This window comes from Kogia breviceps, chromosome 15 (assembly GCF_026419965.1).
Source record: "Kogia breviceps isolate mKogBre1 chromosome 15, mKogBre1 haplotype 1, whole genome shotgun sequence".
Classification (NCBI taxonomy): Eukaryota; Metazoa; Chordata; class Mammalia; order Artiodactyla; family Physeteridae; genus Kogia; species Kogia breviceps.
The window spans coordinates 78,204,243-78,228,897 of record NC_081324.1 but is presented as its reverse complement, the minus strand read 5'-3'; the positions used below and the strand labels follow the sequence as shown (position 1 = coordinate 78,228,897).

The window sequence follows — 24,655 nt, the reverse complement described above, 5'->3', positions numbered from 1 at the left end:
GTATTTTTCATTTCAATTATTGTATTGTTCATCTCTGTTTGTTTGTTCTTTAATTCTTCTAGGTCTTTGTTAAACATTTCTTGCATCTTTGCCTCCATTCTTTTTCCGAGGTCCTGGATCATCTTCACTATCATTATTCTCCCTTCTTTTTCTGGAAGGTTGCCTATCTCCACTTCATTTAGTTGTTTTTCTGGGGTTTTATCTTGTTCCTTCATCTGATACATAGTCATCTGCCTTTTCATTTTGTCTGTCTTTCTGCGAATGCAGTTTTCGTTCTCCAGGCTGCAGGATTGTAGTTCTTCTTGCTCCTGCTGTCTGCCCTCTGGCGGACGAGGCTATCTAAGACCTTGTGCAAGCTTTCTGATGGGAGGGAGTCATGGTGGGTAGAGCTGGGTGTTGCTCTGGTGGGAAGAGCTCAGTAAAACTTTAATCTGATTGTTTGCAGATGGGTGGGGCTGAGTTCCCTCCCTGCTGGTTGTTTGGCCTGAGATGACCCAGCAATGGAGCCTACAGCCTCTTTGGTGGGGTTAATGGCAGACTCCAGGAGGGCTCGTGCCAAGGAGCACTTCCCAGAACTTCTGCTGCCAGTGTCCTTGTCCCCATGGTGAGCCACAGCTGCCCCCCACCTCTGCAGGAGACCCTCCAACACCAGCAGGTGGGTCTGGTTCAGTCTCCTATGGGGTTCACTGCTCCTTCTTCCTGGGTCCTGACACACACACTATTTTGTGTGTGCTCTCCAAGAGTGCAGTCTCTGTTTCCCCCAGTCCTGTCGAAGTCCTGCAATCAAATCCTGTTAGCCTTCAAAGTCTGATTCTCTGGGAATTCCTCCTCCCATTGCCAGACCCCCAGGTTGGGAAGCCTGACATGGGCCTCAGAACCTTCACTCCAGTGGGTGGACTTCTGTGGTATAAGTGTTCTCCAATTTGTGAGTCACCCACCCAGCGGTTATGGGACTTGATTTTATTGTGATTGCGCCCCTCCTACCATTTCACTGCAGCTTCTCCTTTGTCTTTGGATGCGGGGTATCTTTTTGGTGAGTTCCAGTGTCTTCCTGTCAATGACTCTTCAGCAGTCAGTTGTGATTCTGGTGCTCTCGCAAGAGGGAGTGAGTGCACGTCCTTCTACTCCACCACCTTGAACCAATCTCTTACCACTGATACATTTTAATATTAAAACATGTACAAAATGCATATGAATATTCAATCCTCATCTATGTATTTACCTGTATAACTTTTCAGTACTTTGGAATTCAGCAAATTAACCGTGAAGGTCTCCCTACGACCTCATGTCCATCTCAACATGGAGAAAACCACCTCTGTATCACTAAGCTACTGTTAAAGCCCACGAGGAGGTAAGCCCCGACGTGGATGTCACGTTTGAGACATCCCTGTTTGCAGCATGGTCAGATATCCAGCAAATAGTGTGTGTTCAGTAAGCAGTCATTCACAATGACAGCAACGTTAGCAACAAAAGTGGACCCTTTGGTAGTCAACATCACTCAATAACCCAGAAAACTGGTCTCCAAGAGCTATTTTCTTAAACTTTTCCAAGCAGAAAGTAAATAAATATGAAAAATGTTAAAGGTTTAATGTGAAAGTGAAGAGGAAATGAGACACTTACTTTGTGAACTTTCAATTTCAAATAATTCATCCTGCTTGTAAAATACAGCTTTTAGTTCTCCTCTAGAATGGAGCCTTGAACAAAAGGAAAGATGGATTTCATATTCTGGTGTAGGTATGGAGAATGGTGCCAGAATCCATGACCCTCTGATCTCAAAGGCTCTTCCAGACAGGTATTTCAACTTGTGACGAGTGCAATAACCAATCCAGAGTATTTTCACGTCTGCATACAGGGAATGATTACCCTAAGAGACGTTAGCAATTATTTTCCAGTGTGATGTAAGCTGAGGCAGCAGTGCCAAGCCAGTGTCCTTGTCAAACACACCCCAGCCCCCTGGATTACTTCACTCACGTCACCCTGATTAGGATGCGTGCCGTGTTCTGCTAAATACAATCTGCCACCGAATGCCAAGCACTTCAGAACTAAATTAGGAAATATGTCCAAATACACAGAATGATGCTGAGAGCTGTAAGTGGGTCTCTCTCTTCCTTTATGAGGCATGAGACTCATCGTCACCATAATGCTCTTAAATGAGACAATTCTATCTCCTGACTCTCCACCTCTGAGAGCAAAATTTAATTCAGGCAGCAAAAGAATTAATAAAGATGATTAGAATCATAAAGACGTTTTCATGGGTGGAAGTATTTTTGACAGATTCAGGAAGTATGAGACTAAAAACAAATTTTAAAGGGCTATTTGGGCACAAAGGGCCACATTAACAGAGTTGACACTGATCTTTGCCCTGCAACATGATGAAGAGATGAGGCCAGAGTAACTGCTATTCCATTTGTTTTCTTTTATAATTATATGCCACTTAGCAATGACTACCTTTAAGATCATTTACGCCACTGAAGTGTGAGAACCCAAGAATGCAACGTCAACACTTAAGAGTCCATTTTCGGGCTTCCCTGGTGGCGCAGTGGTTGAGAATCCGCCTGCCGATGCAGGGGACACGGGTTCGAGCCCCGGTCCGGGAAGATCCCACATGCCACGGAGCGGCTGGGCCCGTGAGCCATGGCCACTGAGCCTGCGCGTCCGGAGCCTGTGCTCCACAACGGGAGAGGCCACAACAGTGAGAGTCCCACATACCACACACACACACAAAAAAAGGGGTCCATTTTCATCTAAAAGTAAAAGACCTTCAAAAGCAGTCCTTCTCACCATATACCCCTTGCCCAGAAAGACACAGGAATTGATGAAAAAGTACCAAACAATTTCCTGCCCAATCATTCCTGCCAGCAATAAGCACGGCCCTTAGGAGATCCCGCTAGAGAAGTAACAGGAGAGCAATGGGTTCCTCAACCCATTTCAGAAACCCTCAGCTTCCCAGAAACCTCCAAGGACAGACCAGCTCAACACGACTCCACAGGTAACAGAAAAAGTTTAAACCACCTAACTGCTTAAAGAATCAAGGGGGCTTCCCTGGTGGCGCAGTGGTTAAGAATCTGCCTGCCAATGCAAGGGACACAGGTTCGAGCTCTGGTCCGGGAAGATCCCACATGCTGCGGAGCAACTAAGCCCGCAAGCCACAACTACTGAGCTCTAGAGCCCGCAAGCCACAACTACTGAGCCCACGTGCCACAACTACTGAAGCCTACGTGCCTAGAGCCCATGCTCCGCAGCAAGAGAAGCCACGACAGTGAGAAGCCCGCGCACCACAACAAAGAGTAGCCCCCACTCACCCGAACTAGAGAAAGCCTGCACACAGCAATGAAGACCCAACACAGCCAATAAATAAATAAATAAATAAAATTAAAAAAAAAAAAAGAATCAAGGAATGTGGGTGCTGGACAGGAGACCAAAAGTTACATGTCCAACCCTCCTCATTTTACAAAAAAGAGGCAGGTGAGCCTACTGTCTTTAAAGAACCATGGGCTCTCCCTCAAATGGTAGCAAACAAACCAAGAAGGGGCACATATCAGTGTGTGTTGTAGCTCTGTCCACCCTAATAGTGGTCTGATAAGGCTGTCACAGTCCCACTGCACTGATTCCAGGTGAGGCATGTGATTCTAGATGAGGTCATTCATCCTCAAAGCAGAGAGCTACAAAATAACTTAAATGAAGGCAGGACCAGACAGAGAGCACTGTTTATTCCTTCTGGCCTCATTTTGTTGTGACCCTTCTGTAAAGCCCGTGAGAGGAAAGATGTTAAGGAACTGCTAGGAGAATGGGATGCACTGCCATCCTCCACTTTCCAAGGAACACCTACTGTAGAGGGCAACAGCTATCAAAATCATGAAGGCACAGCACCCTCTGACCCAGCAAGTCTTTATTTTGAGGAACTAATCCTACAAATACATTCATGTGGACCAAGTTGTTCAGAATAGCAAAAGACTGGGAGCAAGTTAACATCCATCAATAGGGGGCAGGGTCGCAGAATTACTTAAGGTACAACTACAAGGTGCAATATCATAAAATCGCAAAAAATAAAAAAAAAAAAACCTACCAGGAAGTTTTTTATTATGTTATAAGAAATGATCTCTAAGAGATTCTGTTGCACAAAAAAGTAAGATGCAGGACAAAAATAGAGTATTTTACTATTTATATTTTTTAGAAAGAGGGGATTGAGGGCATGTATGGACAATTTGCTTACATATGCATAAAACATCTCTGGAAGGATGCGCAAGACACTGGCAACACTGATTTAGCTGCTCCAGTTAGAGAAACCGGGCGGCGGGTTGCAAAGAGCGGGAAGGAGTCAGCCCACTGCACACCCTCCCTTTCATGTCTTTTGGTTTCTGAATCAGGTGAACGCATTACCTAGTCAAAAAATACTTTCTTTTTTTTTTTTAAAGATGTTTAAAGATCTGCTCTCTTAAGAAAGAGTACAAATAGATAATAGCCTTTTTTTTTCCTACAACTTTACTTGGCCAAAGAAAGAACATGCTGGCAAACCCAAGCGTGGCCCCTAATGTACCCGAGCACTAACGCTTTCTCTGAGCCTCCCCACCAGAGCTGGAAATGCCTGAACCAGCTGTATTCACAAGCCTTTTCTTCAGATTAAATGGATAAATTTCTGCTAAGTTACTTGGTTTCACTTCCTTAGAAAACTAAGGATGTTTACTAACAGAGCTAAGTTACTTGACAAATACCCATCTGCTGAAATCTGCGCACAATGTTGTTTTAATGCTCCGATGCCAGGACACGGCTGGTGCTCTGTAACTCTCTGTGATACACACATACAGGCTGGCTGGTAGATGTGTGAATGGATGAGTCTGAACCATTATTACTGATGCTCAGACAGCTGTGGTGCCTATGAAATGCTAACGTGATCATCACATGGTGTAGAGACTCTCTCCAAGTAAACAGAAGTAACGCTGCTGAGATACTCCTACAGGCCAGGGAAATTTCAGTTCCTGACTAAAATTCTACTACCAACATTTGAACTTCACGTCTGCTTTTATCACAGTTAATCAACAGTGGACTCTAGCTAACCCCCAGTTCTGTATCAGGTACAAAGGAAGATAAACCAGACTCTGTGTTCTCATAAAGCCTCCATCTGAATCCTAAACATACAGGCCCAGAGGCACAGACACAAACCCTCACGTGGACACAGCTCCAGGCAAACTCTACTGCTCGCCAGTCTCATAGCAACCTAGTAAAACGTGCTGCCAGGCCGGACGGAGACCGACAGGACCAAAGCGTGCAGCTCACAAGCAAGGTGACACACAGCCTGCACATAAGAGTTAAGAATTTTGACAGTACATTATGGGCTGGCAGGATGCTACTAACATGTCACAGAGCCACCCATTACATGGCTTAATTCACACAGAAATGCTGGTTTCTCTAACGAAGCAGAAAATACATTAAACATAATCAGATAAAAGTCCTACCTCTGCAAAAATAAGGAAAGTTTCACAGTTAAAGCCTGGCTTCCCTCACGTTCAAGTGGGTGGCGTTCATGTTGGAAAAGCATCTCAATGCAGAGTTATCACCAGCACTACTAACAACAACCCATCCACCCACACAAGTGTTGGAAGGTTTGGTGGTGTTCTCACTCACAAAATATTTGCATGACTAAATGCGACTGTCAGATTTCAAAGAGGCACTTAAACACATTCTTATAGCAAATTTACTTCCCCTCTTAATTTTATGTTTTGTTTTGTTTTGCGGTACGTGGGCTTCTCACTGTTGTGGCCTCCCTCTCCCATTGCGGAGCACTGGCTCCGGACGCGCAGGCTCAGCGGCCATGGCTCACGGGCCCAGCCGCTCCGCCGCACGTGGGATCCTCCCGGACCGGGGCACGAACCAGCGACCCCTGCATCGGCAGGCGGACTCAACCACTGTGCCACCAGGGAAGCCCTCCACTCTTAATTTTAAAACACCAGTGAAAACTACCGGCTAACAAGTTATTAGAGGGACTATAAACTTTTTAAAATGAATTTTTATCAAATTAATATAAGAATCAGCTAATTCTTATAATTAATTCTTTTTAATTGAGATGGAAATATTGAGAGGCATCCAAAAAAGTGCCTACTTACATCAACACCTAAAGGATGCTCCCAGGGCTTCCCTGGTGGCGCAGTGGTTGAGAGTCCGCCTGCCGATGCAGGGGATGCGGGTTCGTGCCCCGGTCCGGGAAGATCCCACGTGCCGCGGAGCGGCTGGGCCCGTGAGCCATGGCTGCTGAGCCTGCGCATCCGGAACCTGTGCTCCACAACGGGAGAGGCCACAACAGTGAGAGGCCCGCGTACCGCAAAAAAAAAAAAAAAAGGATGCTCCCAGTCTAATCTTGTGCTGAGCTATCCCTTTAACTGGTTTCTCAATATCCACTGCAATTGTATCACTATAGAAATAGATCCACTCAGGTAAGTCAGAGAAATAGGACCTGTTAGATGAAAAATGTATTAAAAATATGAAAAATTTGGGCTTCCCTGGTGGCGCAGTGGTTGAGAGTCCATCTGCCGATGCAGGGGACGTGGGTTCGTGCCCCGGTCCGGGAAGATCCCACATACCACGGAGCGGCTGGGCCCGTGAGCCACGACCGCTGAGACTGTGCATCTGGAGCCTGTGCTCCGCAACGGAAGAGGCCGCAACAGTGAGAGGCCCGCGTACCACAAAAAAAAAAAAAGAAAAGAAAAAAAGAAAAAGAAAAAAAAAAAGAAAAATTTAAACCAACTATCACCTCACTACACTGAGAACTCGAGAAATAAGTGCGATAACTGAAACTTGAAAGCATGATGGATGAAAAATTAGAAAGCAAACAGTCTCTCTCCTCTCATCAAATGAGCTCACCAGGGATCAGAAAAGAAAGTGTTTTCAAAGGCCAAGAAAGGAAACTGCCTTAGGAAGCCGACTGCTGTCCCTTTCCCCCCACTTCCTGGGAAGACAAAACACAGGAATTATATCATCACAGACTTTCCAGCTAAGATATGCTGAATATGCTCCAGCAAAGCAGGCCAACTTGAGCACAAAGGGATCCCTTCTCCCAGTGAGACTAAACTAAGCCACATGTATTTTCTACGGCTTTATCTATCTTCCTGGTTGAAGAATATATAATTGGAATCCATGTGGCAAAACCAGTGAACACCTAGACAGGTGAGATTTGACCTTACAGGTGACTGCATAGGAGAAACAAGATGTAAAAATCACAACCAGAGGCCAGACTCAAACTATGAGTGCTAGAAAGAACAGGAAGCACACAGTGATTGTTAACTTTCTAATGCCGGGTACTATGCTTAAAGCTTTACACATATGTTTTCACTTAATCCTACAATTCTGTGAAGTAGGTACCATTATGAACTCCCTTTTACAAATGAGGGAACTGAGGCATAATGAGGGTCAGGCAACCTGTTTAAGGTCACACAGGGTAGCAGGTGGTAGGCCTGTAGCTGGAACGCAGACGGTGTGCGTCCAGAGACTGGCTCTTTTCCAGTTCACAACACTGCTACGTGAAAAGGGCCTCCTTCCTTGGGAGAAGGACGTCGTCAGAGGAGCTGCTGGCTCAGAGAAGTTCCTTCCCAGGGTTACACCCACCGCCAGCAGGGTCAAGACCCAGCAAACTGGAGGAAAAGCAAAACAAAACGAACCTTTATCCCTCTCCCCCGATTCCACTGGAAGAGAAAGAGTTCTGTAAGTCAGCTTTAAGACTAAGTACTTGGCCTGCAGTCAGGATGGTAAAATACTAAGTAGTGATAAAATTGAGTCATCATGCAAAGAATTTCAACTAAAAACTTGTCTCCTTGTTTCTGGCTGACAGAGTATTAGAGGCACTTTTACAAACTGTGGATAAGAATGTAACTTTTGATGCAACCTTTTTAGAAGGCAACCTGGCAATGTCCATCAACCCTCTGACCAAGCAACATAATTGCTAGCAATTTATCCTAGAGATTTACAAGTTGCAACACACACTGTAGCACTGTCTACAACAGCTCAAACAGAGAAAGCAACCTAAATGCCCACTAGTGAGGAGACTGGTTAAGCAGACTACGGGTTGTAAGCATCGCGGGAATTCTAGGGAGAGGGAGCTCACATGGAGTGCTCTCCAGGGTACATTACCGAATAAAAACGTTGGGCACAGAACAGTATGTACACTGTGATCTCATCTCAACAAAGGTATGTTTTTTAGTGTATAAATGTACCTATATATGCATTAAAATTTTCTAGATGGATACCTAAAAACTGTTAATAGTTTCTTCTGTGGAGTAGGGCTGGGGGAAGGGAAGAGAAAGAAAACAATTACTTATCATATTATATCATTTTGAACTACCTGAATTTTTTTTAACCAGGCTGATATATATTGCCTGAACACATTTTTTAAAAATATATTAGAGATCTTTAATTTTTAAAAATTGCCTTTTAAAAAATAAAACCCATGTTCTTTTTTGTTAATTGCACATCTTGCTATTTTTGTACCTTGTTTCCTTCGTACACCCATCCCAGACTCTTCACACCAAAAGCAGCCTGGTTGGCGGAGACATCTAGACATGTGACAGGCTGCCCGTAGACATAATGGAGGGTTCTGGCAGAGTCTTCAGCTTTTAGCAGGTATACCAGATCTCCAGCAGTGGCTACTGCCACAGGATACCTTCCAGTATCTGGAACTATTTCAAGGTAGTCAACCTGTTAAAGAATAAGAGTCATTTTAGTCCTTCAGGTCTCGCCTACAATTCATCCTGACTTGCTCAAAAATACACAGTTCCTCCTACACATCAATGAGAAGACCAGCAATCCAACAGAAAAAGACGGGCCAAGGGCCAGTTCACAGGAAGTGAAACACAGTTCCTACACAAATGAAAAGATGTTCATCGTAAAAGAAACACAACACACTCCTAACGAGAGAAATAAAAGGTGAAAATTCACCAAGATAGCATTTTCATCTGTCCTATCAGTAAAGATCAATTACTCTGATAAGACATTGGGCTGGAAGTGGAGGGGGGACAACCCCATGTATGAATCCCATTAAGGTTGGTGGGATGTCATCTGGTCCAAAATCTGGGAACACTTAACACAATGTCAGATGTGCATACGCTCTGACACAGCAAGTCACTTCTAGGAATTTATTTACAAATAAACTCACATTTATGCAAAAACAACCGTGTACAACATTATTTGCTGTAGCACTATTTGGTCATAGCTAAAAACTAGAAAACCCTAAACACGCCTTACTAAGGGACTAATTAAATAACTTAACAGTACATCCATGTATCGGAATACCACGTGGTCACAGAAAAAAGCAGGAAGACAACCTTTATAAACTCATACAAACGGGGTCACCTCTAAGATAAACTTGGGGGAAAAAAAACAAGGTAACAGGATTCACAGGGTGCTACTGTGTGCAAAGGTGGGACAGAGAAAGCCTGTGACACACTTGTCTTGTATGTGCACAAATCTAACTAACAACGGCTGCCCTCAGGGAGGGAAACGAGTTGCGGGACAGGGTGGAAGGGAGATTCTCACTGTAAACCTTATCGTGTCTTTTAAATTCTGAACCACGAGGCTAGAGTAACTATTCAAAAATACAAGTTAGTTTTTATTTTTTTCACAAGAAACTGAATAAATAACATAAAATTCACTCAGTTCCAAATTAGACAAAATCACATTTTAACATTTGTGCAAATAGCAAAAATGTGTTGCTAAGAGGTTAAAAGCACCCGAGTTATCTACTTTCTCCTGGTTTCAATGCCATCCTAGGGTAGGAGGCCACTGCAAGCATTCTTATGCCACACAGTCCTCCGGTTGCGTTACTGCTACTACTTCCTCTAATCCGCATGGGTATGAGGAGCTGCCTTTAAGAATAATTTGCTTTCCTATGTTCGTAAGTGGCATGCTTCCCGCGAGTGCAGTTTACATCAGGTTTTCACCTCCCCGAGTTAAATTCTGAGAGCACAAAAGCAGAAGGCAAGCAGAAGGTAAGCCACCTATGTAATTATGAAAATCCATGGTCCCTGACAAGAAGCCAAGCGAGTTCAAAGGCCTGAATCCTGAGAACTGTCCAGAAGCGCTTGAGAGAGTAAACGTCTGGTGGCTCTGCGAACCCTAAGGACCCGCAGTGTGAGGGGCGGCCCCACATCCCCAGCCGAGGGCCCATCGCGAAGGACAGCTGTTCTAGGCCTGCGAACGCTGCCACTGTGATTCAGGGAGCCTATCTGAGGAAGACGAAGACGGCCCAGCAACCCAGGCCGGGGGCTGCCTCTTCCAGAGACAGTACATTGTGTGGCCAGCCTTCACCCAGGGTGAGAAATAACACATAAAGAGCGTTACAACACAGGCCTCCAGCAATGGCTGCTCCATCCCTCTCTCCCCCATCCTAAAAATCACCTCTTGCTTTCCTAAAATCAACATCCTCAGTCTAGCCATCTAATCCACCTTCACGCTGGATGTGTGACGGACCAAGAGGCTCAGACTGACTGCGGTTGTGCCATTTTCTGGGAACTGTAAACTACTTCAGAAAGCTTCCAGTTGGTGCCAGGATACCACCTTATTGCCAAGGCCGGATTTGCACTTTCTGAAGGGACTCACGTCTCAAGTAATTGTCTGAGTTCATATAGCTATTGTTGATCTACAGTGTTCTTTAGGCAGAAACCAAACAACAAGCACTATGTAGTTTTGAGAACCGAAAGAAATATGGTACTTTCAACATTTTTCTAATAAAACCCCAAGAGAAGAAACAGCATCAGGCAGTTTTGAGAACACTACACTAGAACCGCAGAGGCTGAGCATTAAAGGGACAAGCAACTTACAGAGGTGAAGCGGTGATGCCATGGCTTTTTAGTTATTCACGTCTAACAAGATTTTCACCAGGGGTAAAGGGAGAGGAACAGGATTTGTTCCAGGTCAGGCCGTCAATTCATTATTCAGCGTTGGCTTTTCTGTTCACTCCCCCACCAGTGCCAAAATCAAGTTTGCTTTAAATTAAATCCAAATTCAGCACAGACAGATTTCAGCTCTTCCTTCCTACCACCAAATCATCTCCCACCATGCAAATGTTGAGGCTCATGTACAAGTGAACTCAGAAACAGGCTCTATGTAATGAACTAGTAAGGTTAACTGAGCTTTACACATGACGTCATGGAACACGGCTACCCAATTAACACTGACTTGAATCTATACTCACTCAAGATTTACCCTTAATGTCAAGTGAGAAAATCTTCGGATGGAGAAAGTGTAGGATGGAAACTTTCTTTCCCACATAGCCTGCGATGGTACCACTGAACTCATCTTCACTTATGTATCAGGCCAGATCCTGATCTCAGATTTCCAGGTGTGAACGTCCTGTTAACGTGAAGGAGGCTGAGGACCACATGATGAGAAACTGCAGCCCCGATGTCAGCCTTGAGGTCAGAATCACAACTTCTTATCAGGGGCAAGTCAATTCACTGCTCTAAGACTTTATTGGCTTCTTGGTAAATGAGGAAAATAAAACTACTTATTTTGCAAGGCTGTTGTGAGATTTATGGACATGAGGCCCACAGAAAACCCTGGGTGAATGGGCACTGCCAACATCATTACTATCTGTTTATATCAGACCCAGAGACTCTAAGAATGAAAAATAAAATGACCAGACTAAAAGCTCACCAGTTTCTGAACTTCAAATTCTGCAGCTATTTGCCAATATCCCTCCTCATTGGGGCATAACATTACGACATCAAAAGCAGAAGCTGTGGCGACAGTTGCATCTTCCTGGCTGAGGGCTAGTGCTTGTATTCTTGCATCATGCTCAAAACGATGAATAGGATACCTTCCAGTCCTTAGATCCCAAATATTAAGAAATCCTATGTAGAAAAAAAATTCAGGTAACAATTTTAAATTCATTTAGTATGTACAATTATAAAATAATCATGCAACATAAAGAAAATTTTAAAGATAAGTAATATATTGGTAAAAAAATCTGCATCACATATAACAAAGAGCCTATTTCCTTAATATGTAAAGAGCTTCTAAGATTCAATAAGAAAAAAGCAACTGAAAAGTGAGCAAAGGACATGAGCATGCTATGGTGTTCACAGAAAAAGAAATGCAGTTGACATATAAACATTTAAAAAATATAAAAATTCACTCACAATTAGAAAAATACAAATAAAAACTAAAACAGGATACTATTTTTCACCAATCAAATTGACAAAGACAAAAAATTTCATAAAACATTTTGTTTTTGAGGATATGGGGAAATAGGCTTTCTCTTAACTTGTTCATAGGAATGTGAACTATTTCATCTAACTCTGGAAGCAATCTGATAATATCTACCAAATCACAAATGTATATAGAATAGTTACTACGTTTTTAATTATGTCAAAAGATTGGAAGCTATCTAAATGTCCACCAATAGAGAAATACTTAAATAATGGTATCTCCATAGTTTGGAATTTAAATAAAATGAGCAATTAAAAGAGTCAGCCTTATACATGAGCTATATAAAATGATCAACAAAATATACTGTTAAATGAAAAAAGGAAGAATAGTGGTATAGTATGCTATGTTACTTTTGCATTTTAAAAAATGTACACGCACACATACACATAAATGTATACACAGACTATCCTGGAAGGACACTTAAGAAGCTTAACAATGAAAAAGAAATTGTTAAGAATTGTTAAGGCCTCTAAGGAAAGAAACCAGGGAAAAGGGACAAGAGTAGGAGAGAAATTTACTGTAACATCCCCTTGTATATTCTGAAAAATTTTCCCAAAATTATCCTTGCCAAAAAGTTAAATTTTTAAAAAAATGCTTTTATGAGAGAGATCTAAGAAGAATGGGAGGACATAATTGCTGAGTAGTTTTAACATATGGAGTTCTTAATTCATTCTCTTATTTGTCTATTTATGCAACAAATTTTTTTCTAGTTTTGTTAAAATTGACACAGAACATTATATAAGCTTAAGGTGTACAACAGAATGATTTGATATATGTATATACTGTGAAATGATTACCACAATAAGTTTAGTTAACATCACCTCACGTAGTTACAAATGTCCATTTCCTTATGAGAACTTTTAAGATCTATTCTCTCAGCAACTTTCAAATATACAATACAGTATTATTAACTATAGTCATCATGCTGTACATTACATCCCCAAAACTTATTTATTTTATAACTGGAAGTTTGTACCTTTTGACCACCTTCAACCAATTCCTCTACCCCTGGCAACCACAAATCTGATCTCTGTTTCTATGAGGTTTTTCTTTTTCTTAAGATTCCACATATAAGTGAGATCATACAGCATTTTTTTCTTTTATCTCACTTAGCATAATGCCCTCAAGATCCATCTATGTTGTTGCAAATAGCAGGATTTCCTCCTTTGTTATGGCTGAGTAGTGTTCCACTGTATACATACACCACATCTTCTTTATCCACTCATCTGTCAATGGACACTTAGGCTGTTTCCATGTCTTGGCTATTGTGAGTGAACACGAGGGTGCAGATATCTCTTCAACATAGTGATTGCATTTCTTTCAGATATATACCCAGAAGGCAAATTGCTGGATCACACGGTATTTCTATTGTTAATGTTTTGAGGGAACTCCATACTGTTCTCCATAGTGGCTGCACCAATTTACTTGCCCACTAGCACTGCAGGAGGGTTCCCTTTTCTCCACATCCTCACCATTTGCTATCTCGTCTTGGATGATAGCCATTCTAAGAGGTGAAGTAACATGCAAGAAATTATTATTGAGCACTTTTTATATGCCAGGCACTAACCTAGACACTAGCAACATTTGAGAACAGCCATTAACCTACATTCTAAGAGGTTCTTATAAGTATTTTACATCCCTCCTCACCACCACCTTCTTTTAGCCACAGTTAGCAGAGGTGTTCTATTTTGCATAGTCTAAAACACGAGCTTGACTATCCCACACTTGTTAAAAAACCACGATTTAGGGAATTTCCTGGCAGTCCAGTGGTTAGGACTCCACGCTTCCATTGCCGGGGGCCCGGGTTCAATCCCTGGTTGGGGAACTAAGATCCTGCAAGATGCATGGATGGAGCAGCCAGAAAAAAAAAAAAAAAAAACCACCACGATTTACCCATATACTCTACACCCTCCTCCCCAGCCCCGTGAGTGCTGCTCCCCAGATGAACTCCTCTTACACACACTGGCTGTGTCTCCACCCTTCTCAAACTGCCGACAGCCAGGATATCCAAGTGTAGTCCCTGGACAAGCAGCGTCAGCAACACGTGGGGGCTTATTAGAAACGCAGCTTCTCGGGCAGCAAACTCTGGGATGTACGCCCAAGTTTGAGAACCAGCTGTCTGCAGGAACTTACGCTTGTCTATCAGAAATATAAACTTTTCTGTATTTGGAGGGCCACTTATTCTTTTCTTGCCAAATTTCTTTTTACCACGCCCATCCACTAAGCTACCTTTTTACCCACAAAGATTTATTCAAGAAAATAATTACTTTCTGCATCATGCTGGATAATGTCCTGTTCCAATTCCAGCTGATTTTATTTTTCAAAAATCAGTGAAAATAACTGTGTGCAGATAACACAGTCTGTGGTTGTTTGAGTTCAAATCCAGCTCCGCTGCTTGCTAGCTGAAGGCCTTGGGCAAGTTACTTAAAGCTGAGAGCGTGTTTTTTCATCTGTAAAACTGAAGGTAACATTACCCATTACACAGGACTGTTGGGCAGATTAAAGGAGATAAACCACACAAAATATTGGAGACAGAGCCAACATTTCTACATTTTTATGTATGCTATAGTGCCTGCCATGCTGTAGAGCATACTTAATCTATTAACAACACTAATTTCCTCTCTGTCGCCCATCCGTAGACCCAGTCCTATTTCCTACAGCTTTCTAAAATAAAGCTTTCACTTCTCATCTTTTTGCAATCCCTCTTCCCATTTTTCTTGTCTTGTACTTTGTCCTTAAACAGTAAATGCTTTGAACTTAGGATCTTACTGTAAGGTATCATTCATCACTAAATAAATACAGCGAGTCAGAAGAAAAGAATACTTGTGGTTTGCTTTGCAAGCCTTTCAAACTGTCAGTAGGCTGAGTAGGTGATTACAAACAAAAGCAGAGCTTTCTTCAAGTTAAATGTTGTTTCAGATGTAAAACACAGTGCACTCTTCTAAGAATTATGATAAACTGGGGGGATAAGCAGATTGCAAAAGGCTCCACAACACATTCCTCTGGCAAATATTTTAGCTAATTCTTTCCATTTTGACTCAGAAGAAGCAGATACACTGGAAAAAATGTCAACGACTCTACACATTAAATAGGAGACAGGCACATTCCAGGATGTACCTCTTCCAAACAGGCCTGCACTGCATTTGTTTGCAGACATTACAATAAAACAGTAATAAGGCAACCACTATTGCATGAAGCCTCTGAGTGTTCAATCACTTGTCTCCTCTCCTTCAGCGCTAACTTCCATCTTGGGAAGAGCATCATTATCTTCGTTTGACAAAACAGAAGAAACAGAAGCTCTGAGTGGTTCAACAGCTGGTCCAAAGCCACTTGGTGGCTGGGCTGGAAGTTAGCTAGAAAGTGCAGGATGAGCGGCCGCACTTACAAGTGCATAAAGTAACCATGAGCTCCGTGAGCAATCGACATAAACTTAACCTGTGTTCTGCCAAGGGTGGGAGTTATTCAACCACAGCTCACTCGAAGCACACATGGAGTTTATCTATAAACACACTTTTCATTACTAATCCAGTACTGGTTTCCTTGGCATCATTTCCCCAACAGAACTGTATGCAACAAAATACCCTTTACCACAAGGTTGCAGAGTTATTCTAAGAAGGGTCTTTTCAGAAACTGTATTCTAGGTGCCATCCATTTAATGGTCGCATCCTTCTCTTCTGAATGCCTGTTGTGTCACGACCTTTGTCCGTTTTCTCTACTGCAGCTATTAAGTGTATAACTCAGCCAGATCCTCACTTGTCATCAGTGCCACTATCGTTTGCACAGTCCTCCAAGATCACTTTTAGGTGCATTAACATTTAGGATTGTTGTGTCCTCTTCATGAAGTGACCCTGTAATTCCATGAAATGTCCCTCTTTGTGTTATGTTCTTTGCTCTGAAATTCACTTTGATATTGATATAGTCACTCCAACTTTCTTTCGGTTAGTGTTAGCATTCTACGTGTTTTTCTGTCCTTTCACTTTGCGTTGTGTCTTTATATCTAAAGTGGGTTTCTTGGGAGGCATTTAACTGATCCTGCTTTTAACTGGGGTATTTAGACTACTTATCTTTAATGTGATTATTGGTAAGGACGGGTTTAATCTACCACTTTGCCGCTTGTTTTCTATTTGTCCCATTTGTTCTTTGCTCCCTTTCCCCCCTTTTCTGCCTTCCTTTGGACTGAGTATTCGGATTATGTGTTTATTTCATTTTAATTCCTTTGTTGGTTTATTAGCCAAAACTCTTTGTGTTTATTTTAGTTGCTGCTTAGGTTTTTAGCATACACCCTCTGTAACTACCAGTCTACCTTCAAGCGATATTACACCACTTCACATACAGTGAAGCAGCGTACTTCCATTTCCTCCCTCACAGCCTCTCTTCTATTGTTGCCACATTTTTTATTTCTACTGTACGTTATAAACCCCACATACATTGTTATTATTTTTGCATAAGCAGGCAATTGTCTTTTAAAAAGAAATAACAAAAAAAGCCATTTACATTTACCCATGTAATGACCACTTCTACTGCTCTTCCCCTTACCACTTTTAACATTCTTAAATCCTGCAGCTTTTGCAAGATGTGCACTTTAACTTTGCAACTGTGTGGTTGGATATCTGACCCCAAGACACATGGGCAAGGTGAGCAGGAACAGATACAGCAGCTAACAGGATGGATGTTTGAGTGAAAGCTAATTTTATAAAAGGTCATTTTACTATTTAATATAGTCACATCGTGCTACTTTTACAACCTCAAAACTGCAGGGGCGGGGCTTCCCTGGTGGCGCAGTGGTTGGGAGTCCGCCTGCCGAGGCAGGGGACGCGGGTTCGTGCCCCGGTCCGGGAAGATCCCACGTGCCGCGGAGCGGCTGGGCCCGTGAGCCATGGCCGCTGAGCCTGCGCGTCCGGAGCCTGTGCTCCGCAACGGGAGAGGCCACAGCAGTGAGAGGCCCGCGTACCGCAAAAACAAACAAACAAACAACTGCAGGGGCTTGAACAGTGAATACTTGAATTATAAGAATGTTTCATAATATTGTAGTGGATTATTATCCATGTCAACCAATATTTAGCCAAAAAGGAGTTAATGCAACAATACATTCAACACGTATTTGAGCCCCTGCCTTTCTAAGCACTGGAGAAACTGCAGTGAACAAGACAAAATAAAACAAAAAAGTCCCCGACCGCATGGAGCTGACATTCTCGTGGCATCACCAAGCATCTTGATTGGGGGCATACAGGACGGATATGATCTCTGTTCTCAAAAAATTCTCACTGCAGAAAGACATGTTATAGTCATGAAAATATAACAAAAATATAAAAGATATATACACAAGCTGCAATAGGACAATGGCTAAGCTTAACAATGGATAAGTCCTATTGTCAAACTATTTTAAGATTCCCAAAAAGGAGCAGCTAACTTATGCAGACATTTCAAGTTGAACTGGGTCCACATACATTGCACAATATTACTCAATACCTATCAGAGCCAAATAAATTTCCTTCCCAAACAGGTAATGATTTTAAAACTTTGATGTAAATTCATTTGAAAGGCCAAGTTTTATCATATTGCAGACACAGCACTAACATGGATTTGGCTCCTAGTATTGGGTGGATTTCTGAAGTGGCAGGATTGTGTCCTTTTTCTGCTGCATTTCCTACGGAGTGACTTCACAGTACTGAAAGTGGCTGAACATCAATAAAGGTTTGCTGAATGTTTGTCTTACGGTTTAGCAATGGAACATTTGGCTGTAAGAAACAAATCCACTGAAACTGGTTTAAATACAAAAGGAAACAGACTGAAAAGGAACAAGGCTATTTCATGGAACCCAAAGGCAGGAAATGTAGCTGGACAGTAAAAGGGATCAGAACCAGAAGCAGGAAAACATTCAGATCAAGGTAGTACGTCCCTTGCTGCACCATACATCTTGCCTCTGCTTCTCTCTGTAACTGCGCATCCCTCTCTCTCTACACAAAGCAGCTTTCTCTATTCCCCACTTCACAAGGTCTTCTATTCCAAGCACACAACTGAGACTGAAAGTCTGCAGCCCAAATGGTTCAGCCAAGAACATGAATCAGCTGCCCCCGGGCCTGGGGTCCCCATCCTTGTCTACTCGGCTGATGTCAAAAGACCAACTCAAATTCTATGAATATGTCCACCTCTAGAGGGGCTTCAGAGCAAGGAGACACCCCAAAAGGTGTCTACCACCTTTATCCCGTATGCTAGGCCAAGGTGAAAGGAGAGAAACCTTCTCAGCAAGTGCAAAGGGCGCTTCTGTGTGGTTCCTCCGCAGTGACTCAGTACACGGGTCATTGCCATCATTCCCCGAACCAGGCATAAATAACCCTCAGCGGGAGCTGACGCCCACACCGGCAAAGCTCAAAGGAGACCAGGTATCTGTCTTTCTCCATGACAAAACCTCAATGGCTGCGTAAAAGATGTTAACCTCTGAGCTAGTGCTGGGATCACAATACAGTTTCATTCATGAGAAAAATGAAAAGGACACAGGCCCCCCCCAAAAAAGCGTCTCTCAAAAAATGCGGAAGACCACAATGAGTGCGGGCCATCGGCCCGATAAAGTGGACAGGAGTAGGGCTTGGCAGTCCCACCGCTCTCTGGGCTCAGCGCCCTCCACCTTGACGAGCAGCGCCAGGGCTGCGGGAACTCTGAGCTCACCCTAGCCTGGAACAGTCAGTAAGGGGCAGATGAGTAACGACGGCCAGTCTTTGGAGGAGACATAAAGTCTGCTGCTCAGCAGCTGTGGATGGGCACCCATGCCAGTTTGCAGCATGCCCCTTCCACCTCCCAAAGGAGGCCAGCCAGAGTGTGGTAATGAAACTGCACAGAGTGGAAATGGGATCTAAATGAGTTTAAACTGATTTATGTTAGCTTTTGTAAAGATTACTCGATATCAGGAAAGTGCTACCGCTGTGAAATAATGTCGACAATCCTTAAGACCTCCACCTAATGGTACTTGCACAGAATATTTATATTCCTCATCATAGGAACAAGGACCATAATGGATACCGTTTTTGTTTTATTAGGGATGCATATTTAAATTAATCTGCTATTTGCCTAAACAATTAGCTGCTTCTGTTTGCATGCACAAAGCCAAAACTGCAATTAGGCTTCCATCAAAAAGATAAGTCCCAACTAAAACTGTCCCAGTGGAATCATAAGAGCTCAGGGCAGAACTTCCCAAAATTGCTTTTTAGCATAATGGTAATTATGTTAATTGCTTGAAAGGTAAATAACTGCTGAACTGGTTTTGGAAAAAGACAATTGGTATTATCCCTCCCCTCTGATCTTTTTCATGCACCATTAAATTTAAAACAGGTTAACAGTATAGAAAGTCATAGACTGGTCATTTATTGAACTGCACAGTCTGTCTAGTGGTCTTTCGCGCCTTTTTAAAAAAAATTTATTAATTTTTTTTTTTGGCTGAGTTGGTCTTCCCTGCTGCACACGGGCTTTCCCTAGTTGTGGCGAGCGGGCGCTACTCTTCCTTGAGGTGCGCAGGCTTCTCATAGCGGTGGCTTCCCTTGTTGCGGAGCACGGGCTCTAAGCGCACGGGCTTAGTTGCTCTGCAGCATGTGGGGTCTTCCCGGACCAGGGCTTGAACCCGTGTCCCCTGCATTGGCAGATGGAGTCTTAACCACTGCGCCACCAGGGAAGTCCCATCGCACTTTCTTGATCAGAACTTATTTTAGCCATGAGCTCCTGTTCACTTGAGCTCACACAATAAACACCTGAGGCTTGGTCTCAGCTTCATAATAATTAAGTAGACAGGATCAACTAACTGCAGTTCAGAGACACTGAGTGAAGCTGACTATTCATAAAAGACAGCTGGCAATCTCAATTTCCACCATGTAAATAAACACTTGCCTATAAGAAATTAAGGAGTCAAAGGAAATTCTGCAATGAGAAAAAGCATCTTAACAGAAATTTAAAATACACCCATACAGGTCTTAGGTGATCAGTAAATGTTCCTTGCTCTTCCCTGCATGTCAGAGGAAGAGCCATGCAAGAAAGCCAATTCTGCAGATCTCTGGCCGACAGAGAAAAGGCATATTTTTACTACAGTGTAAACCTGGGGCAAACAGGGGCCCAGGGCAGGCCACCTCCCAGCCCTGAGGAGGCTGGCCAAGTGCATCTGTGTATGGGGGATGCTTCTGACCCAGGATGGGGTGAGGATGGAGTTGGGCCCCACCCAGTCCAGGGGCCGTGATATTTGCCCTTCAGACACTGCTCTCAGCCCAAATATTTGGAGGTTTGCCTGCTGAGTTTGTCCTTGGCCCACGGGAGCCATGGGAGTGCTGAGTGTGGGGGCCCTGGGGTGTGTGTGTGTGATGCAGTAACCAAAAATAGCTTTGATGAAGCTTGGACCATGGGAGTGCTAACTGTGGGGGCCCGTGTGTGTGTGTGTGTGTGTGTCTGTGTGTCTGTGTGTCTGTGTGTGTGTGTTTCTGTGTGTGTGTTTCTGTGTGTGTGTCTGTCTGTCTGTGTGATGCAGTAACCAAAAATAGCTTTGATGAAGCTTGGACCAGGCTGCGAAAGTGGGAAGAGCTGGGACAGGGGAGAGTCAGGAGGCAGCCAAACGCAGGTCCCGGCAGTAACATTTTTGGTGGGACTGGGGTTCATTGATATAGAAGCTTCTCATAAACCCACAGCTGAATGACTGCTTTCCCTTTTGCATGTCTCATGTCGAAGCGTAAGGCACTCCTTGTAACCAGTTATGTAAAATATCTGCATCACGGGCACGTGTTAAAGAATCTGTGTGTTAAAGAGACGTGTGCTGAAGAAACCAATTAAGAGATTTTCAAGGATGCTTCAAGGGTTATTTCTTCGGGCTTCTTCATGTTTGATTCATGTATTAAATCGGGCATTTAGAATAAATAAATAAATACATATACCCATAGCACTCACTAAATGTGTACCTCTTCACTCATTAAGTCTACACAACATCACTATGAAATGTAAGCCAGAGATGTGAGTGGCATAAAGTCTGAGAGGACAAAACAAGTTCTGCTTTCATGGGAGAAGAGGCCGGGAGGACATTAAGGTCAGCGTAAACAAGGGACATAAAGAAGGGCTAAATGGTGGAGGGTCTTGAAAAAGAAAAAACGAGATGAAATTTATCCCTCACCTAGATGCTGCATCCACTGTGCCTGTCATCCTCAACGTCCCAGCTGAACAGCGCTCTAAAGCTGAGCTCTGTCGCTTACGGCAGAAAAACAGTACATATGAAGTATTCTGGAAGCTGCTTTCCAGACTGACAAGGGAATGTGAATGGGCCGTGGACCAATGAAGTGACTGGTTAGTGCATAAGCAAAGGAACGACCAGACATAAGATCACCAAAGCAGAAACTGAGTCAAGAAGGAGGAAAGATGAATACATTTAGTTGTCTCAAGTTCAAAGCAGAAAGAAAGAACATGCTAAAAAGAATCAAAAACAAAGAGACAGTAAATTGAAAAGGAGGCAAGTGATATAGTGCGGGAATACGACAATGTGACTAAATAGAAGCATTTACAGTTAGCAAAGTCAAAGGACAAAGAGATCGATGGGGAAGAATTTGGACCAGCTCTTCTATAAGGGGAAGTGCAGAGAAGACAGACAGTGCAGGAAAGACATCACTGTGCACACCGCCACCAACTCCAGCCGATTTTCTCCTGCTCTATAACTAAGTGATGTAAACAATATAGAGTGTATCTGTAACACTGTAACAGACACTGGGAGTGGTCAACGTCTCTAGAGAAGACAGTGGGTGACTGGGGGGAACCAGGACCCGGTAGTGGTAGGGAGAGAAAGAACACTTTTTTACTACATGTTTTTTCTACATGTAATACTACATCAAACAATTTGTTATAATTTGTACACATATCTTTATAAATATTATCAGTGATGAGATATCTTTATTTTTCCCAATCACAATCCACATCATTTTATAATTAATATTTAACACAGATATACAAAATTAAATTAAAAACTCAAATTTTGCTTCCAATTCATTGATGGGTTAAAGTGAATTAAACTCCAAAGGAAAGGGCTTCCCTCGTGGTGCAGCAGTTAGAAGTCCACCTGCCAATGCAGGGGACACAGGTTTGAGTCCTGGTCCTGGAAGATTCCACATGCCACGGAGCAACTAAGACTGTGCACCACAACTACTGAGACTGCTCTCTAGAACCCGCGAGCCACAACTGCTGAACCTGCATGCCACAACTACTGAAGCCCACGTGCCTAGAGCCCACGTTCCACAACAGGAGAGACCACCACAATGAGAAGCCCGCACACTGCCGCAAGGAGTGGCCCCCGCTCGCCGCAGCTAAAGGGAGCCCGCGCCCAGCAGAGAAGACCCAATGCAGCCAAAAATGAATAAATAAAATAAATTTTAAAAAACAACTCCAAAGGAATCCAGAACATCACCACCACTTCTCCTGGATCAGGCTGGCACAGGGCCTGGGCCAGGACTGGCATTCAGTAAGTCTTTGCCTCCTTGTTCTTTTTTTTTTTTTTTTTTTGCAGTACTCTGGCCTCTCACTGCTGTGGCCTCTCCCATTGCGGAGCACAGGCTCCGGACGCGCAGGCTCAGCAGCCATGGCTCACGGGCCCAGCCGCTCCGCGGCATGTGGGATCTTCCCAGACCGGGGCACAAACCCGTGTCCCCTGCATCGGCAGGCAGACTCTCAACCACTGCGCCACCAGGGAAAACCCCCTTGTTCTTTTTCTTTTTAAAACTACTGTTTACAAAAAACAAAAACAAAAAACTACTGTTTACTGCTAACAGGAAAATATGTCTGTGTTCAAAAATAGCTCCACTCCTATGTTGAGTGATATAACTGTATAATATTTAGAAACCTGTGTAATTTAAAAGCAATGCTGGTAACTACTGAAGCTGACGGACAGGGATATGGGGGCTCATCATACTACTCTCTCCACTTCTGCATATTTTGAATTTTCCATAATAAAACGGTTTTTAAAAATAATTTGAAAGGCTATCCCTAACAAAAGTAAAAACATATTAACTTGTATCTTACAAATGTTTTCAGTAGCTGCCCTGAAAACTAAGTGACTTCTCCATGACGATGGATTTACAATGAAAGTTCTAATGATAACACTAGAGGACTTTTACATCTATGCTCATGAGGACTATCAATCTGTAGAATACTTGTTATCATATATTAGCTATTATTTTTTCTTCTTTAGTCTTGATAGGTAATGCTGGCCTCACAAGCTGAGCTGAGAAGCGTTCCTCTTAGTCTATTTTATGGAACTGTGTAGAATTGGTATTATTTCTTCCTTAAGTGTCTGGTAGAATTCACCAGTAAAGCCATTTGGCTTGCAGTCTTCTTTGTGGAAACTTCTAAATTACAAATTCAATTTATTTAATGGAAATATAGCTATTCATGTTTTACAGTTCTTATTAAGTGAACTTAAGTAGTTTGTTTTTCAAAATATCAATTTATCCATTTTATCTAACTGGTTGAATTTACTGGCATAAAGTTGTTCAGAATATAGTTCACTGTAACTTTTTAATATCTATAGGATCTGTAGTGATGTCCCCTCTTACATTCCTAATGTTGGTAATTCATTTCTTTTCTCTTTTTTTCCTGATCTGGTTAGGGTTTACCAATTAGATCAAAATTTTCAAAGGGGGCTTCCCTGGTGGCGCAGTGGTTGAGAGTCCGCCTACCGATGCAGGGGACACAGGTTCGTGCCCCGGTTCGGGAAGATCCCACATGCCGCCGAGCGGCTGGGCCCGTGAGCCATGGCTGCTGAGCCTGCACGTCCGGGGCCTGTGCTCCGCAACAGGAGAGGCCATAACAGTGAGAGGCCCGAGTACTGGAAAAAAAAAAAAAAAAATTCAAAGGAACAGTTGTCCATTTCATTGATTTTCCTCTATCGTTTTTTTCTCTATCCTACATCACTGATTTCTGCCCTTATCTTTATTACTTTATTCCTTCCACTTATTTTGTTTAACTTTTTCTTTTTCTAGTTTAAAGGTGAAAAGTTATACTGTTGATTTGAGACTTTCTCTTTTCTAATATAAGCACTTAATGCTATAAATTTCCCTCTAAGCATTGCCTTAGCTACATCCTATATACTGATATACTGTTTCTAATTTTCATTCAATTCAAAATTTATGAATCATGCTGTGTCATTAAAAATCAGTGTTCATTATATACGGAATCTTTAAAAATGGTTCTAATGAACCTAGGGGCAGGACAGTAATAAAGATGCAGATGTAGAGAATGGACTTGAGGACACGGAGGGGGAAGGGTTAGCTGGGACGAAGTGACAGAGTAGCACTGACATATATACACTACCAAATGTAAAATATATAGCTAGTGGGAAGCAGCTGCAACGTACAGGGAGATCAGCTCGGTGCTGTGTGACCACCAAGAGGGGTGGGATAAGGAGGGTGAGAGGGAGGGAGACGCAAGAGGGAGGGGATATGGGGATATATGTATACAT

The 24,655-nt window shown here is 42.9% G+C and overlaps 1 protein-coding gene across 3 annotated transcripts in view; it reads right to left on the bottom strand.

The window, feature by feature from the left end:
- The window catches only part of FBXW8 (F-box and WD repeat domain containing 8), a 114,841-nt gene that overhangs the window by 35,869 nt on the left and 54,317 nt on the right, over positions 1-24,655 (bottom strand). For all 3 annotated transcript variants that reach the window (XM_067016026.1, XM_067016025.1, XM_059040357.2), the window contains exons 6-7: positions 11,638-11,834; positions 8,476-8,682 (exon numbers count right to left, since the gene is read on the bottom strand). In XM_067016026.1, the coding sequence (XP_066872127.1) occupies positions 8,476-8,682; positions 11,638-11,834 (404 nt within the window). The remainder of the gene's footprint in view (positions 1-8,475; positions 8,683-11,637; positions 11,835-24,655) is intronic.